The sequence below is a fragment of the Xenopus laevis genome, chromosome 5L, assembly GCF_017654675.1.
Source record: "Xenopus laevis strain J_2021 chromosome 5L, Xenopus_laevis_v10.1, whole genome shotgun sequence".
Classification (NCBI taxonomy): domain Eukaryota; kingdom Metazoa; phylum Chordata; class Amphibia; order Anura; family Pipidae; genus Xenopus; species Xenopus laevis.
In genome coordinates, this window is record NC_054379.1 from 39,488,865 (window position 1) to 39,508,871 (window position 20,007).

Here is a 20,007-nt window from a genome sequence, read left to right on the forward strand (position 1 = left end):
TAGGGTGCATTTTCCCTTTAATTAAAGCAGACCATTACATTGAGTCATAACGGGGCATCATGTTGTCTCGGGGACTCGTCTGCCAGCTGGCCTTCTTCCCACCCCCATTATACTCTACACAGTGGCAAAGTAGACAACTAGCCTAAACTTGTTTAAAAAGTAAATAGGATGATGACATAATGATAAATTGTAAGACGGCAGTATCCCTTTAAGGCAAGCCATAATTAGCTGCTGAATACACAGGGACAGACTCTGGGCAGAAGACACAATAGTGTTCTGTGTCTTACAGTCTGGTGTACAGATTCTAGTGCAAAGTTACCATGTGTTTATGTAGCAACAGACAAAAATATACTCGCCCAGGGATCTGCGTAGTATTTCTAAAGCCAGGATCTGATATCTCACAATTCTGTAACAACCTCTGCTGCTAATTGGAGTGATGTTTTCAAGAACTGTAAAAATCCTGTGACTCTGCAGCACGTTGCCTGTGGCCTCAGCCGAGCAGTGGGTTTTAATCCGTCCCTTTGTATACAGGTGGAAGTAATGTAATTGCTTCTCGATAAGGCCAAATATCCTTTGTAATCCACGATTTCAAAATATCTTTCTTAATCCATCCTGCACTGGAAGTAAATTTCATAGAGATAGAGTCACGTAATGCAAACACTATGGAGATAAGAGAAATTACATGAGGCATAGACACATAAATCGAATAAATGGGACATTTCTCTGTATGGATTAAGAAAAACGGATTTCTAATTCTTATGAAGGGGGAATTATGTGCACTGTAAGGGTTGAGACACATGGGCAGATTTGGGGAGATTTCTTCTGGGCAACAATCTCCCCGAACTGCCTTCGTGTGTCTTCCCGTCCGCTATAATTAAAAGTCGCCTGCGCTAAAGCACACACGGCGCTTCGTTTCCACAACTGTGGGCCACTTCGGAAAATGAAGTGCCGCATGTGCTTTAGCGCAGGCGACTTTTCATTATAGCGGACGGGAAGACACACAAAGGCAGTTTTGGGAAATTGTCGCCCAGACGAAGAGGCAATTAGTCGCCAGGCGACTAAATCTCCCCGAATCTGCCCGTGTGTCACAACCCTAAATGTGTGGAGCTCTTTAAAATGAAACGAAGAAATGTGACGAAATTGTTTTCTTCGGAAAATGAAATGCCGCGAGTGCCATGCCGCAGGAGTTTTTCATTGTAGCAGGTGGAAGACGGGGAAGCAGTTGGGGAGATTAGTCGCCCAAAAGAAGAGGCAATTAGTCACCGAGCGACTAAATCTCCCTGAATCTGACATGTGACCTTACCCTTAGGGGACAAGGATGATTTTTAAGTTGTTGGGAGCTGCTATCAGGTTTCTTGTATTTTGCAGTAGTTGGCCTTGATAGAGTTGAGTCAGTTATTTATTCTAGTTAAAGGGGAACTAAAGATCAGGCTAGAAATGCTACACCTTAGCATGCCACTTGCCTGGTCATGGAACTGCTCATTCATTTCTAATATCCATAACAAAAAAAGTTGATATTGTTTGCCCGAGTTTTGGTATAATAGCACCATCTAGCAGACATAAATAGCCGTGACTGTTCTATTACTATGTATAGGGGAATGCCTTAGCTGAGACAAGCAAGATGGTAGTTGTTCCCACTTGCTATTTTCAATGCTAGTTTTTTCAACCTACCCTTTATTAAGGGTCGATCAGTAAAGTCAAATTTGAATATTCACACATTCCAATTTTAACCCCCCAATTCGAATGTAAATTAGAATGTGAGAATTATCACAGCTCGATCATGGAACCAGTTCTACTTCCAATATTCTCCACCTAAAACCTGTCGAGTTTGTTTACAAGTCAATGGCAGAGGTCCATTGACCCATTTAAAGGAAAACTATACCCCCCAAACAATGTAGGTCTCTATTAAAAGATACTGATAAAACAGCTCATGTGTAAAACCCTGCTTCATGTAAATGAACCATTATCATAATAATATACTTTTTTAGTAGTATGTGCCATTGGGTAATCATAAATAGAAAATTGCCATTTTAAAAAATAAGGGCCGCCCCCTGAGATCGTAAGATTCACTGTGCACACATACAAACCACATGTAAGGTCACATGAGCCAATTAACAGACAGAGTTCTGCCTTTTGCTTCCTCACTTCTTCCTGTTACAGTTAGTGTTGTAGTATTTCTGGTCAGGTGATCTCTGAGACAGCACAGATAGAGTCACGAAATGGTGGTTCAAGGCAAGAGATGTAAAAGGGCAAGATTTATGTAAATATATATTCCAGTTTGGTAAGATTCTTTAATATGTCATTCAATTTGATCTAAACTATCTGTTGCTTAAAGGGGAAGGAAACCTAGTCGGCGCTAACCCCCCACCCCCCTCCCGTGTATTGCCCCCCCTCCCTCCTCCCCCCTGGCCTACCCCTCCCGATGGGCAAATGCCCCTAACTTGTTACTTACCCTTCTGCGCAGGTCCAGTCCAGGGAGTTCACAGCCGACATCTTATTCCACGCGATCTTCTTCCTCCTTTGACCGGCGTTTTGGCGCATGCGCAGTAGGAGCATTTCGCCGGTACGGATCTACTGCGCATGCACCAAAAGTCACGCGCATGCGCAGTAGATCGTACCGGCAAAATGATCCTACTGCGCATGCGCCGGTCAAAGGAGGAAGAAGATCGCGTGGAAGAAGATGTCGGCTGTGAACTCCCTGGACTGGACCTGCGCAGAAGGGTAAGTAACAAGTTAGGGGCATTTGCCCAGCGGGAGGGGTAGGCCAGGGGGGAGGAGGGAGGGGGGCAATACACGGGTGGGGGGGTGGGGGGTTAGCGCCGACAAGGTTTCCTTCCCCTTTAAGTATTCATTTTGGGGGTATAGTTTTCCTTTAAAGATGTTAATAGGCTTCCTGACATTTGAGTTTTATTCTGAGGAAAATTTGATTCGAATTTCATTCATATTTAAAATCAAATACAAATTGATTTTTCGAGTCGTTTCCATTCGAATTTTAGACGATCACATTTTTTCATAAATAATCTCCCAATCGAATTGTGAGTACATTCGAATTTATTAGGGTAAAAAAAATTCAAATAAATTCGAAAATTTACCTTTGATAAATAACCCCCTAGTATAATTTTAGACCTACAAGATACAGGTATGGGACCTGTTATCCAGAATGCTCGAGGTTTTCCAGATAAGAGGTCTTTTGGTAATTTGGATCTTCATACTATAAGTCTACTAGAAAATGATACAGTTATAAACAATAAATAAACAGTCTGGTTTTGCTTCCAATAAGGATTAATTATATGTTAGTTTGGATCAAGTACAAGCTACGGTTTTATTATTACAGAGGAAAAAAAATTATTATTTTGATAAAATGTCTATAGGAGACCGCCTTCCTGTAATTCAGAGCTTTCTGGATAATGGATCATTTATGCAAACAGTCAAATATAGGTTGCAGAGATCAATTAAAGGTCATATATGCAATGAGGAGCTATGCAGTCTGTTATCTGGCAGCTCAATACACAATATCCTGAATATCGCTCCTGCTTGCCAGTTTCTAGCTTGCTGCTCGCTGTTTAATTAGACTCTTTATCTGCACATTGGTCTTAGAACATCTGAAGCTTTCCCTGTTCCCTGTCACTAATTAGGTGACTGATTAAATAGTTAGTGCTGACTTGCTGATTACAAAGCCTTTTCAAAGTATGGTTTAGGTCTCTCTATTGTGCAACGCTATCTTTCCCCCCCATGCCTCCTGATTAATATGTGTTTGCTTGTACCCTTATTTATTTGTTTTTCAAAGCAAATGAAATGACACAGTTGTCCTGAATATAGTCAGCGATATTGGACTCCTGCACTCTAAAATTATTTTACTCTATTGATATTGGTGATCAGAGATCACACTGTAATGGAGATGGATTAGATAGGAGCTTTTCTCTTTAGTGACATGTTGATGCATTGGTTCGCTGGTGAAACAATAATAACTCATTTGTCAGCGAGTTGGTGTGTAGAAATAGCACATGACTCCAGGCCTACAGCAAGAGTAGGCACCATAAAATAGATATTTGCCCTCAAACACAAAAAAATTGGCTGGGTTCTCACAAAAAAATTATATCAAAATATTTTTTTTTTTAAATTATATTAACCATATACAGGTACAGGTATGGGATCCATTATCCAGAAGCCTGTTATCCAGAAAGCTCTGAATTATGGAAAGGCCATGTCCCATAGACCCCAATCCAGATTATTATTAATGATTTCCTTTTTCTCTGTAATAATAAAACAGTACCTTGTACCTGATCCAAACTAAGATATAATTCATGCTTATTGGAAGAAAAACAAAACCTATTGGGTATATTTAATGTTTACATCATTTTCTAGTAGACTTAAAGGGATTTTGTTATGATTTTTATGGTGTTTTTATTTCTATATTACACTGCAAATAATTCACTCTACCATATAAAATCTCACCTGTATTTTACTATTGAATGCTGTTCTTAGATCTACCAGGGAGCTCTTATCTTGTGTTAGGGAGCTGCTATCTGGTTACCTTCCCATTGTTCAATTATTAAGTTGCTGGGGGGGAGGGAGTGATATCACTCCAACTTGCAGTACAGCAGTAAAGTGTGACCTAAGTTTATCATAGCACAAGTCACATGACTGGGAGCAGCTGGGAAACTGATAATATGTCTAGCCCCATGGCAGATTTCAAAATTAAATATAAAAAAATCTGTTGGCTCTTTTGAAAAACGGATTCAGTGCAGAAATCTGTCTGCTGGAGCAGCAATATTAACTGATACATTTTGAAAAAAACATGTTTTCCCATGACGGTATCCCTAAGGTATAAAGATCCAGATTAAGGAAAGTTATGTTATCCCGAAAACCCCAGGTCCAGAGCATTGTGGATAACAGGTCCCATACCTGTATAGGATCCATTAACTGGAAAATTATACATATTATATTAAAATAAAAAAAAATGATATGATCCATTATCCAGAAGCCCGCCATGTCCCATAGACCCCAATCCAGATCATTATTAATGATTTCCTTTTTCTCTGTAATGACAAAACAGTCATTACAGTTATTACAATTACATTGTAAAACAGTACCCTGTACATTTGTACAGGAACAGTAACACCAAAAAATTCAAGTGTTTTAAAGTAATGAAAATATCATGTAATGTTGCCCTGCACTGGTAAAACTGATCTTTTGCTTCAGAACCACAACTACAGTTCATATAAACACTGAGTTTTTGATGTTACTGTTCCATTAAGCCCAACTAAAATATAATTAATCTTTATTGGACGGAAAAAAATCCTATTGGATTAATTTAATGTTTACATGATTTTTAGAAGATATAAGGTATGGAGATCCAAATTACGGAAAGACTCCTTATCCAGAAAACTGCAGGTCCCGAGCATTCTGGATAACAGGTCCCATACCTGTATGCAGGGCCGCCATCAGGGGGGCACATGGGGTACTACTGTACCAGGCCGGGTCTAAAGGGGGGCCAAGCTGTGCTGCAATTTTCTGAGATAGCCGGGCCCCATTGACAGTGTTGAAGCTGTGCCGCAACAGTCTTGAAGCCACGAAAGGAGCCGAAGATGAAGTCCTGAAGCTGCAAAATGAGCTGAAATCGAAGTACTGAAGCCACAAGTTTAGTGCTACTGAACACCAATTGTGTTTTTATTTTATTAAACCCCTTGCCACCAATATATTTAGGCCCCTTCCACCAATGTTTTTTTTAAAAAATAGTCTCTGGGGCCCGAATATTTCATTTTAACTTGTAAGGAGGGGCCCTGGTGCCAATGTTTTTTTAAAAAAACTTTTATGGGGGCCCCTGGCGTCAACATTTGTGTTTACTTATGGGGGGTCCTGACCAAGTGATTTCTAATGGCAGCCAGGCCCAGATTTGTGTTGAGGCCACAAAGGCCCAGGCCTAGGGCAGCACGATTTTAGGGGCGGCATGCCGCCCAACTGAAATCCAAGGGAGCACTGGGGATGCGTACTACTGGACTGGTGGCAGCCCTGCCTGTATGTATAATTACATTCAAATTAACCTACATTAGTTGATATAGTCATAGGCAGAAGTATTTGTAATATTAAGAGCATTATTAGGATCCAATTACTACAGTTAGTTGAATGATTATTTATGTCACTTATCTGAAAGAAACTGCTGTTGATGGCCTCAAAACACAATATATTTAGAGGACATATTACCTGGAAACTTTCTGCAGTCTGATTTGCATTTCTTTTCTCATTTAGCAAACACAATAAAGACTATTAATTCTTCACTCTTGCAATAGAAGCAGAGAGCATCTCTCTTTCTAAAGGTATTCTGAAAGGAATTTAACGATACATAACCCGCCCATGATTCACTTCAGAATCAGGAAACCAATATGTAGACACATAAATTATAAAATGGAAAAGAGACAAGCAAATTGTATTCTGTAAATTCTTCAAATGGCCAAACCTACTGAATACGTTCAGTAAAAATAAAATGATGTTTTTTATTTCATCCAGTGTAACTTGATGGTACAGCGTTCTTTATTTCAAGGGCACTGTTGTTCAGCAGCCGTACTATATACTTTCTCTTCGGTAGCATTGTGCAATGAAACTCAATACCGGTTTTATTTATTTCCCTGGATACCCTAATACCTTCCTTCTGCAGAAGAGTCTTTGAGATGTTCTCTCTCTTTTGTATCCACAGCAACATAAAATCCCTGCTGGAATTGCATTCTGCTAAAATCCAGGTGCACTTTCCAAATGTATTAATGATACAGAACCTCTGGCTTTAGCCTAAGGAACCGCAAAACGTCATATTCATTTATGATATAGGATTCAAATCATACACCAACTCATTTAATAGTTAATACATCTGTTACAAGCATTACATGTTACATGTTTTTTGAGGAAGTCAGTAAATTTGCATCTGTATATGATAATAAAGTAAATATATTTACTTCTGCTCTGTGGTATATGGTCGAAGCTTAGCACTGTATGAGTAGTTTTGTCTTTCTGGAATACACTTATTTTATCATTTCTGTTGCTTATTGTCTTTTCACCAACTGCAAAGCTAGAGAATGTTATAGATTCTGGTGGGATCCCATGCTTTTTGCAGTGACACCTATGAAGAGCCAACCCCACATAGGACACCAGATAAATACAGCATCAGCTGTCACCTACAGTGTCCGACTGGGGTATCTGGGCCCAATTGAGCCACTTGAGCCCTCTCCCCATTGGAAACCCCTTCCCCCCTGCAATGTACCACTGGCAGAAGAGCAGGTGCATTGGGGCACACCAGTGTTTCTCTGGTGTCCCTGTGGTCCCTTCCGATCCTGTACATTGTACATAATCCTAGACCAGGCTACCAGGCCAGACAGTGTTTTTGTCTGAATTCTTGTTCTAGGACAAATACAGGTGGGAAGTAGTGATTAGTGAATTTATTCACCAGCCATGGATTCCCGGCGAAATTCCAAATTTCAAACAAAAAATGCCACCATAACAAAAAACACCCATTGACTTTAATGCATTAGGACAAAAAAGTCGCCATAAGAAAAAATGACCATTGACTTTAATGCATTTGGAGAAAAAAGTTGCCTTAAGAAAAAATGGGCATTGAGCGAGAAAAATTGACGCATGCGTAAAAATTTGTAAAAACTACAATTGACTTCAATGCATTTTACTCATCACTATTGGGAAGCATTGCAGCTCAGAGTCTACCAAGTATCAGGGCAGGCTACAAGGAGGATATACGGGCCTATATTCATCTGAACTAAGCAATCAGTCAGGAACAAGGTTAAACAGGATTTTGCAAAGCTTGGGTATATCAGTTAATCAGGAATCCTTTTGTAAAAGTGATCTATCAGGAGGAGCAGTGTGCCAGTAGTGATAAAGGGTCCCTATGCCCAGCAGTGAGTAAGTTCAGTACACAGAGGATCTGGCAGAAAAACACGCCAAACACCCTTCTGCATCAATGTGCTTCCAGATGGTGGAATGGGAATTGAGACTTTAGTCCTTTAGATTGATCAAGAAAAAAAGAAGACAAAATAACAGCCAGATTAATGGGCAATTGTAACTTCAAATGTTCAGAATTATGTGCAGTAGTGTAGGAAAAAGCCTATGCCTGTATACAAAATCTCTATATATGATATTGGAATATTTAGGGAGTTGTCCCTACCAGTAAAGCCAAACCATACTACTTGGGGTTGTAGGACCCTCCTCCCTTCTTGCTTCTTGCTAGTGGATGCTAACACTACAAAGGCCTATAGTCGGAAGAAAATTAGCCCAAGCAAGAGTGGCAATTTAGGCAGGTCTTATACTGTAAACTAAGACAGTAACACCTTCAAAAAAGGAGAAGATAAATAACCTATAATGATGGCCTTTAGGCATAAGAAAAAAGTCAAAATGAATAAATGTGTTTAGATTCAGTAAAGTGAGATATTGTTGGCTGACAAGATAGAACTGCTTTGTAGCTGTCTGACTCCATATATATGTGTATATATACTCAATTAATGCATATTACAAATGGCATAATGCTTTAATAAATAGCATATTGTAAACTGAATGAGCTTATGAATACATATATCCTGTACCTTCTTTTTCTTCAACTCTAGTCCCCACTTGAAGTTCAATAACATTACTTTGATTTCACCCGATGGGCTTCCTGAAAATACACCAATTACTTCTCAGGAACTTGGATTCCTTTCTACCAGGTGAGTATGAGAGAAACATATTGTTGTTTTTTTTTTTTTTGTTATGGCTTAAAAGGGAATGTCAACCCAAAAAAATGATTGTATGCCTAATAAAAGAAAACATAATTCTAAACAATTTTGCAATAAACATTCATTACAATTTTCCTATGATTTTTAAGGTATTTGTAAATGTATTACTATTGAAAGCAGTGTGTGTCTGTCCCTTTCTATTCTCTGCCCTGATGACTCAGACTGTTGATACAATGTAAGAAAAGGCAGCTGATTAACAGACCTGTCTTTGCTGGGGAACCAATACTTTTGCAACATTGTTTAAAAAGTAACAAACAGGAGTTCAGCAAATGCCTCTTTTTAGTAGCAATTGTTTTTACAAATAACTTAAAGCACTGGAATGATTTAATGGTATATTGGAAAGCTGTTTATAATTATGTTTTCTTTTATTAGGCAAATTTTTATTTTGGGGTTGACTTGCCCTTTGATGCATTGGTACATTCTGTTCACCACTTATACAAGCTATATCATTTCCTTTCTGTTTCCTTTCTCATTGCTAGCATGAGGATTATTGAAGGACCAAGCTGTCCCAAAGGTATAGATGTAGTTAAACCTGAAAATTAATTAGTTCATTGTATTCTGAAGCTCTCAGATTCGGAACTACAGCAACTAAGGTACCACTTACTCTAGCAACAATTTGGTTTGGCATTCAGAGGGTCTCTGGAGAAAACTGATAAACAAAAAATAAATTAAAGGGATACTGTCATGGAAAAACATGTTTTTTCCAAAACACATCAGTTAATAGTGCTGCTCCTTCAGAATTAAGAGCAAACTGATTTTTTTATATTCAATTTTGAAATTTGACATGGGGCTAGGCATTTTGTCAGTTTCCCAGCTGCCCTAGTCATGTGACTTGTGCCTGCACTTTAGGATGGAATTACTTTCTGGCAGGCTGTTATTCCTCCTACTTAATGTAACGCAATCAGTCTCAGTGGGACTTGGCTTTTACTATTAAGTGCTGTTCTTAGATCTTTCAGGGAGCTGTTATCTTGTATTAGGGAGCTGCTATCTCGTTACCTTCCCATTGTTCTGTAGTTAGGCTGCTGGGGAGGGAGGGAGGGGGTGATATCACTCCAGCTTGCAGTACAGCAGTAAAGAGTGATTGAAGTTTATCAGAGCACAAGTTACATGACTGGAGGCAGCTAGGAAACTGACAATATGTCTAGCCCAATGTCAGATTTCAAAATTGAACATAACAAAATCTGTTTGCTCTTTTGAAAAATGGATTTCAGGGCAGAATTCTGCTGGAGCAGCACTATTAACTGATGCGTTTTGAAAAAAATATGTTTTTCCATGACAGTATTGATTTAAAAATAAAAATGTAACCTCCTCTAATATACTGTATAGGTGCTAGATTCCACTAGTGCTGTTACCAATAGCAACCGATCCGCACATACTGCAGTTTGCAACAGACTACACGTTAGACAAACAGACTGCTGCAAGTTAGAAAACTAATGCAATGATGTGATTGGTTGCTATGAGTTGCTAGACTGCTGAAAATGCATACCTATGTTAACAAAGCTCCAAACTATACAGAGGCCTATTTATCTTACTATGTAAATCAATTAATGCAAGAAATACAGTGTTAAAAGCTTTGTAAAATAAATGGAAAATTTACCAAGGTGTATGTTTAATTTTACGCCCCCCCCGCATATGCTGGATTTGATGCTGTGATTTTACACCACTGCAGACCTCATGTAATTCATTAACGTCAGTATGAAAAATTCAAGCAGCAAGTAAGTTCTGCCTGAAAAAAAAGTAAAAAAAAACGTAGAAAAACTGCTATGGATAAACGCCATTTTTCCCCATATCATTTTTTTAGACAGGTACGCAATAGCGAAAAATCAATACACAACTTATATTGTGTGTATATCGTGACCATTTTTTTTTACACAGCATGATTAATAGGCCCCTAAATGTATGAAAAAGGAATAAACAACTCCAATTCTTACAGTAAATGGGAAAATAGAGTCAGTGTGATTGTAAGGCAAATTGTCCAATCTTCTATGTTTAATGTAAATATAAAATTTTCATTTAGACATGAATAGTGCCGTGGATATGATTTGGAGCTGGCAGCACAATGACATCCAGTTATTTTGTAAATGAAAAGCTATAGGCTTATGTTAGGGGATCTGCACATGGCTAAAATTACTGGGTAAAAGAAAGAAGCATCATGAATATAAGCCTTTCAGAAAGAACAGACGTTTATGTTAAAGTCCGATGATTCTGACTTATTTTTCAAATTATTGAAAGCAGAGACGCCGCTCTCGCTGGTGGCAAAATATTATGAAAAATAATAGGCTCAGGGCAGGAGATTTCATCTCTGCTAATTCATTTAATTAAATTAAGGTGCACTAGGACATCTACACAGGTTAAATAAAAGGAAGGAAATGTTTTATTATTGGGGAGCAGCAACTATAATTGCATTTGTTGCATTTGGTGAAACTGTTACTTGTTAAAAAAATACTGTAGGTTCAATGTTATTTTAGTAAGGTATACCCAGCATACTGTAGGTTCAATGTTATTTAAGTAAGGTATACCCAGCATCGGACCTTCCCCCCCTCAGATCCCCCAGCCAGAAAAATCCCCTCTGCTCCCCCATCCGAGCCCCAAACCACGCCCCCACCCCCACGGGTGCGCACCTTTTCCTACGTGACGCAACAGGGGTCATGGAGGTAAGCGGCAGTACAGGGAGCGGGTCTGGGCCAGCGGGGCCCAAAAGAGCCGGGGCCCACTGGGTTTTTCCTAGTGCCCAGTCCGACCCTGCATATACCATTCACGGCTTTAAAAATAAATGTTAAGTAAAAGTGTTTACAATGAAAAATAATAGTTAAATGCCAGGACATTTTAGGGTTCATTTATGAACGATTTTGTGCAGTGTGCAATTTACAATTTCGCCATATTTTTTTTACAGGGTGGCACCAACTGCAACTATACAGAAGTGCAAGGAGTGCCTTTTAATGCATGTACCTTTAATCATTGGTATTTTTCACACAATTGACTGAATGCAACTACATGTTGTGGTCATAAATGACCCCTTTTGTGTTATTTGTTTTTATATTATATTATTAGTGAGTTGGCATATTTCTTCTTCAAGGGATTCTGTCATGATGTTTATGATGTAGTTTTTATTTCTAAATTACATTCTTTATATTACAAATAAAATTGTATTCTTGAACCAACAAGTATATATTTGTTATAGTTATAATATTGGTGTGTAGATAACCATCTCAAGTTATTTTGCCTGATCCTGTTCTTTCAGAAAGAGCCAACACTTCGTGATGGAATTGCTTTCAGTTAATCTATTGTTTTCTCCAACTCCATGTATGTATTGAGTGCCATTCTCATATCTACCAGGGAGCTGTTATCTTGTGTCAGGAGGCTGTTTCTATTTCTCTGTTAATAGGCTGCTGGGGGGGCTGACATCACACCAACTTGCAGTGCAGCAGTAAAGAGTGACTGAAGTTTATCAAAGCACAAGTCACATGACTGTGGGAACCTGGGAAACTGTCTAGCCCCCATATATAAAAAAAACAGTAAAAATATAATGAAGATCAATTGCAAAGTTGCTTTGAATAGGACATTCTATAGCATACTAAAAGTTGATTTAAATGGATACTGTCATGTTTTTTTTCCAAAACAAATCAGTTAATTGTGCTGCCCCAGCAGAATTCTGCACTGAAATCTATTTTTCAAAAGAACAAACTTTTTTCTATTTAATTTTGAAATCTGACATGGGGCTAGACATGTTGTCAGTTTCCCAGGAACCCCCAGTCATGTGACATGTGCTCTGATAAACTTCAGTCACACTTAACTGCTGTACTGCAAGTTGGAGTGATATCACCCCCTTCCTTCCCCCCCCAGCAGCCTAACAACAGAACAATGGGAAGGTAACCAGATAGCAGCTCCCTAACACAAGATAACAGCTGCCTGGTAGATCTCAACAGTAACAGCACTTAATAGTAAAACTCCAGATCCCACTGCAAATCCTTCAGTTAAATTGAGTAGGAGAAACAACAGCCTGTCAGAAAGCAGTTCCATAGTGCAGTTCTGGCTCTTTCTGAAAGCACATGACTAGGCAAAATGACCTGAGATGGCTGCATACACACCAATATTACAACTAAAAATATACACTTGTTGGTTCAGGAATGAAATTTAATATTGTATACTTGAATTATTTGCAGTGAAAACAGTGTAATTTAGGAATAAAAACTACACCATAAAAATCATGACAGAATCCCTTTAAAGGCAAACAACCTCTTTAAGAGGTGAAGTAAAAAATATCATAAATCAGCCTCAAAAAAGGAATTATACCCAGTGGCCAATTTATCATGAGACTGGTATTATATTGCTTATATTGCTTGGCTTTACCAAACAATAACTTCTCAGTATAGCTAGCCATTCATATAGGAATATAGATGCAGTTGTGGCCCTACTGGATCCATGATAGTACACCTGAAAATATGATCACTGAGTGGTCCTTTGCCAACACTTAGTAATGGGGCCACATAGCACCCTTCCCCTTGTCATCAGATCCAGCCACAGGAGCTGAATGTTTGTATGCATGTTGTGTGTCCATCCACCATTCAGTCATCCAGCAGCAGATCCCAGTGCACATCAGTGGTCAGATTAAAGCAGCCGGAATGTACTTTTTATTTCTACTCAGTAATTAAAACTGCTTCAAAACGAGGTGTTTTAATTTAACAGTCTCTAATCATAACTAATCTTTCTCTAGCCTTTGTCTTATATATGCATTTTGCAAAAATGCCTTTACTGACTGTTACATTTTATCTTGTGTATTTTTTTTATATCATATTTGCACACGTCTTTAAGAATGCAAACAACTTAAGACACAGATATTTCATCATTCATTTGTATTCCAAGTAACATGTTTTTTAGCAATTACAAGCAGTAGTTAACATGCCTGTCAACTGCTTGGGCAATATCTTTTCTCTGTGATTTAGAAAAATGAATGGTGACAGCTGGAAGCATTTCTGGCTGGCTTCTCAGTAGGGACATATCCCAATGCTGGTAAACATAGTCTGATTTCAGATATGACAGTTGAGCAACAGAGTGCTTCATTATGAATAATCTGCCGCCATAGGCCTTTGGAAAGCTCCCTGCAAGACAACAGACTTAAACCACTAGAGGCCTTCCACCAGCTAACCAGATGTCTAATTAATGCCTGCTGTCAGCTGCTAAAATGTCACTTATGGGCTTTCTCTCTTCGCAGCCACTGCTATAGTGATAAAGATTATGCACTGATGTCACTTCGATCCTGGGTTAATGTTGTGGTTGGTAAAATGACTGGCATAGACAGAGCTGCCAAGTTTGTCATTGTTGCCAATGGCAGAAAAGTGCCATATGACCATCTCATTCTTTGTACTGGGCAACAATACCAGGTAAGATAACTTTCTACATTTATAGGCACATTTATTAAAGGTCGAATTTCGAATTCATGTGAGTTTTTTTTAAACTCTATTCAATTGGAATATACTGGAAATTCAATTTAGGGGGTATTTAATAAAAAAATCGAGGCACATTTATTAAGAGGTTGAACTAAACTCGCACAAATTTTACCGACTCGAAAACTCGTATTAAATTTTACCGACTTACCGAAACAAATTTTAACGACTCAAAATCTCGAATCAAATTTGAATCTAATTCGACCAAACTCGGTAGATTTTTCTCCGAAAGTAACTCGAATTGGTACCTGGATCTCTCCTTTTGACTTAGACATGAACTCGGCAGGTTTTAAGTGGCGAATAGTCGAATTTGAGTTCTTAAATGGCCAGAGTGTGATATATCTTGAAATTTGAATTTGAATTAAAACTTGAATCGAGTTTGGATAATTCAGAATTTGAATTTAAGAGTTTTGACCATAAAATTTTTTAATTCAACCCTTATTAAATCTGCCCTTTAATCTTGATGATTATATTGTTTAATTGCTTTTGTGGAAAGGCTCTGTTTTCAGCTAATAGTATTAGTAAAGTACATCGTAGTAATCTTATTCGGAAAAGACTGCGTAGTCTCTTTCCTAACACTGTCTGTCCTTGCAAAGTCTGCCCCTCACAGATGCACCCAGTTCCCTGGGCCAAGCTGGCAAAATCCTATGCAAATAATTCTGTGCCAGAGTTGATTGCTAGCAAATAAAGTGGCAGATTACATGCAGTAGAGCGGGTTGTTCACTGATTTGTAACTGTGGGAAAGTATAAAGTATTTCATGGAGGGAAAAAGAGATCTCTATGTAAAAAATGGAAATGGCATAGATCAGGGCTGTCCAACTTGCGGCCCCCCTTGTGTGGCCCTCCACATGAAAGTCTGCCTGCTGTGTCTGCAAACTTTAAAAGGTATCACTACAGTGATTAACTGGCCCCTGCATTGTTTAAACCTCAAATTCACACTGTAATCCCCTGTATTGTTCACACATGTAATCCCCCCTGCATTGTTCACATACCTGACACCTCTATTGTTCACATCCTAAAACCCTGTACTGTTCACACCTGAGACCCAGACTTAAACTGCCCACATTGTTCACCTGTTCACACCTTATTCAAAATGCTAATGGGGCGCCAGCACTGTGTCACTGTATGTAGTACATTTTAGACTGTTCCTAATGGGTTTCCCTGTCTCTTGCTCTGTTCTGCCTTCCCTATGCTCCCTCTGTGTGTCATACTTTGCCTGCTCTTTGCACCCTATGTGTGCCATACTCTGCCTGTCCTATGATCCATATGGAACATAAGCCTGGTATTTCTTCTGGGGGTTTGTTAGCATTTGAAAATTATTGTTAGGGGCCCCTAAGGTGTTTAATCATATGCTGGGGGTACTGTATTATACATAGGGGAGGAGGCATATGGATTTAAGAGTATGTCTTAATATAAGGTAACTTTTTTCACTTATGAGTGACATTCCCTGCTGTAAGCACCAACCATTTGGGTTTTTTGGTGTGCTATTAATGTGGACATGGTCTTGTGGTAACATGGGTGTGGTTTAAAGTGGGTGTGGTCTAAAAACAGGGAGTTGTCAACACTGGTTTCCGTTATCGGCCCTCCACTATGTAGACCAGAAAAATTCAGGCACTCTGTACCATAGAAGTTGGACAGCACTGGCTTAGATTATGCATTCCATATTTGCTTAAAAAATATTTAATTTTACAACAGTATTTATTCTTTTATCCATGATGTAACTGTACAGGTAGTCAATAGCATGCTTTAGAGCAGGAGTTCTTTTAGTAATATGACAATGAATGTGTTCTCTGGTATATATATCAGGTATTGTATTGTGTACAGGCAAGATTCAATGCATTATATACATTGGTCCTATTAAAAATGTATACAATGGAAATATAATTACATGGGCTTCCAGTTTGAGGCTGATTTAGAGGGGTCCACTGTATCTTGGGCTATTTGAGCTACTCGTGATCCTTGATCCACTATTATTTAACTAGGGTCGGTAACCCTGGGTTGTTAACTAATTTAAGCACTGTTTTAACTCCTGGCCCCTTGCAAGAGAGCACTAAAAATGCCATGTTACCCCCAACTTTTCACTAGGACTATAACCCTCTTAATATGGGGCTAGTTTTAAGAAACCAACTATAAATAAGACAATACACAAGTTTGTTTCCAATGCTAACTTAGATACTATGTTTAGGGATGGGCAAATTCTTTCGCCTTGTTTCGCAGCGGAAATGACGCCATAGACTTGTATGGCATCTCCCGTCAAAAAAAAACATGACGTGCGTTAAAATTTTTTTGACGTCCATAGACTTAAATAGGCATTGCCAACATTTCTCTGGCGGGGAATTTTGGTGAAACTAAATTGGTCAAATTCACCCAACCCTAATGATGTTCCCTTGGTGGGGTCTAGAAATCATTAAACTATAAAACTCCATATCTCATCTGCAACTTGCCTGTTGAGATTCCTGACCTACTAGGTTGAGGCTCCATGATTTACCTTTAAAACAATACATTGTACTCGCATCACCCATAGCTGTAGCTAGCAGGCCTCAAAAAAAGAGAGTTAATGCGAGCTATAACTGGTTGAAAATGGGCCATTATGTTTTAAAACTGTATTAAAATTGTCCATAGGAACTTAAGCTTAAGACCCACCTAACTTCTTTTAATGATGTAATTATGATGATGTATGCAGATAATGCACCTTGGAAAATCAGGACTGCAAGTCTTTGGGGGTTATATACTAAACCTCGAATTTATCTGGTCTGCTTTTTGGGGCAAAAATAGAATTTTTCGATATTAATTATACCCCAATGCTGAAAAAAGCCAGAATCCGAAAAGCCGCCGTCTCAGACCTCTTGAGGTCCTGTAGAAGTCAATGAGAGAGGCACCTATCTCAATTTGAAGTTATCTTGGTCTGTGCTTGGCAAAATCTTGAAAAAATGGAGCGATTCGGGCAAAAAAATAGTTTTTCCACAATCCAATTAATTTGGGTTAATAAATAAGGTCAAATCGAGCATGGGATTTTGGTCGTGGTTTTTTATAAAATATGAGATAATTTTAGATTTTAGTAAATAACCCCCTTATACTTAGCCACATCATATGACATGCCTCACTCACATACTGGCTGCAGAGTGACTGTTAGATTCAGCTCTATAATAACAGCTTGTATATTAACATAACAATTCCTTTATAATATAGAATATAATAGAAATTGAGTAAACACCATTACATATCCAGGCCTTGTGCAATAATGTGTTGTAGTACATACACCATGGGAATTGACCAGACCTGGGGCATTGTGGTGGCTGCCTGGAATACAATAAAAGATGATTTAAAACAAAGCTCTGCTTTATCAACATGACCTTTTGTCATTGTTTACAAGGGACAGAAGTGATAAAGTATAGATTTGCTTTATGTATCTCGCTAATGTCAAAGTCTTTTCATGGATAAAGGCACACAAGCAGTTTGTACTCTCATTAAACAGAGTACAGCTTTTACTTCTGGCCGAAGGCTAGAGGTCTGTGTGCAGTCGAGAGATGAAGCCTTTAGCCAATATAACATAATGAGACTTAGACTGCTGCAGTTTGACACCTAAAGCACACTGTTCAGTAAATGGAAGTTAGCAGATTATCAATTTCCATGCTGACAGATGGGAGCTAGAACTCAGGGATCCACTACACACTTATTGAAGAACTGATACATTCTAGAGAGAGGAAGAATATGAATGTCCTGTTATTGATAAAATAGCGTGTGGTACACCGCAAGGCCATTTAATACTGATATAATGCTTCAGGGCTTTTATTAGGCAAATAAAAAAGGAACTCACCTCCCCCCAAAAAAAACATTTTTTTTTATAATGTAAGAAAATTTAATTCTATGCAATTTTCATATACATTACAGGTATGGGATCCGTTAGCCAGAAACCAGTTATCCAGAGAGCTCTTTCTCACATAGATTTTTTTTTATCCAAATAATCCAGATTTTTTTAAATTATTTCCTTTTTCTCTGCAATACTAAAACAGTACATTGTACTTGATCCAAACTAAGTTATAATCAATCCTTATTGGAAGTAAAACCAGCAAATTGGGTTTATTTAATGTTTACATAATTTCCTAGTAGCATTTTGAAAAACACGTCCCATACCTGTAATGTAACATTTTCAGCGGGTTTTAGAGAGATTCGGGGAGATTTTGTCGCCCGGCGACTAATCACCTCGTCTTTTGAGCGACTATCTCCCCGAACTGCCTCTGTGTTTTTCCCCATAGGCTACAATGCAAAGTCGTCTGTGCTAATGCACACGCGGCAATGCGTTTTCTATAGTCGCCCAAAGTTGCCTTCGTGAACGATTTTACTTCGTTCGCAGGATACCCAAATTTGATGAAAAAAAAGTTGACTTCGATATTCAAAGTCAGTATTTCAATTCAATGGTCGAATTTCGAAGTATTTTTAACTTCAAAATTGATTCTTGATAAATCTGCCCAAATGAGGTACATTTATCAAAAGTTGAATTTCGAATTCATGTGATTTTTTTCCAACTCTAATAAATTTGAATATACTTGAAATTTGACTGGGGGGTTATTTAATAAAAAAATAGAATATCTAAAACTTGAACGAATATTACTGACTCGAAAACTCGAATCAAATTGAATTTGGCAAATAGTCAAATTATAATTTTTAAAGGGGCAAGGTTTGATAAACCTCAAAATTCGAATTCAAATTAAAATTCAAATCGAGTTTGGATTTTTCACAATTCGAATTTGTGAGTTTTGACCGTAAAAAAAATTGAAAATTTGAATTTTCAATTCGACTAATAAATCTGTGTTTTAGGAATGATGTTTTTTTTCATTATTGCATACTTGGAGGAACCACCTGCATGGGAAGAATATACTTCTTGCAGATAGTCCCAATGCTGTAATTGAACTGAGGATCTCATTGATGATTTTGTTTTAAAATTCATTAGTTATTTTCCCTTTTTATCCAGAAATAAATATTTGCTACGATATGTTAAATGCATCTTCTCAGAACATTTCTGAAAAATTAAATCTTGTCATTTTTTTATTCTTTACTATTCTGTTACTATTTCTATTAGGTTCCCTACCCTACAGAAGTAGATGTTCGTAGGCTTCTGACTAATAGAGAAGTACCAGTGTCTTCAAAAAAGAGGTACACAGGCAAAATTCCTTCAAATCTATTTACCCCACAGAACCGTCAGGACTGCATAGTGGCAATGCGATTTCTGAAAGACAGTTTTGTCAAGCAAGAAGGTAAGCACTCTCAAATCCATCTGCTATTGTAACTAGCATGCTGAATGAATCCTCATTTGCTTTCAGCCTCAGCACATAATTAACACCTAATTAATTGCAGCAAAATGTTTCATTTGTCATGCCTTGTTTTCTGGGTTCATTGACAACATGTTGTAATTTTTGGCTAACCAGCATATGTACAAGGAAGGGAAAAAAAGACCCGATAGAGTTTAATTATCTGTAATTATTATATAACAAAAATGTGAAAGTTCTAAAAGCAATTTATGGTTAAACTCATTAGCTCACTAATTAAAAAATAATTGAATTAGCAATGGTGCTTAGCAATTATGTGGGGGGAAAATATCATTATGATCCACGAAAAGCTTTGCTGAAATGTAAAATCTAAATTAGGAGACATTTGCTAATTAGTTTCATTACTGCTTTTTCATCATTTCATAATGCTTCTGGTCCTTGTGAAAAGGGGAAATGCACCCCAATTTAGAATTAGGGGTTCACTTTTTTTTAGAGTGTCATTTATGATATTACATCTTATTAAAAATG

General features: G+C 38.0%; 1 protein-coding gene across 2 annotated transcripts in view; it reads left to right on the forward strand.

Moving 5' to 3' along the window:
* LOC108716634 (cilia- and flagella-associated protein 61) overlaps positions 1-20,007 on the forward strand; it is a 156,078-nt gene that overhangs the window by 71,023 nt on the left and 65,048 nt on the right. For both annotated transcript variants that reach the window (XM_018262905.2, XM_018262907.2), the window contains exons 19-21: positions 8,601-8,699; positions 13,981-14,149; positions 19,293-19,467. In XM_018262905.2, the coding sequence (XP_018118394.1) occupies positions 8,601-8,699; positions 13,981-14,149; positions 19,293-19,467 (443 nt within the window). The remainder of the gene's footprint in view (positions 1-8,600; positions 8,700-13,980; positions 14,150-19,292; positions 19,468-20,007) is intronic.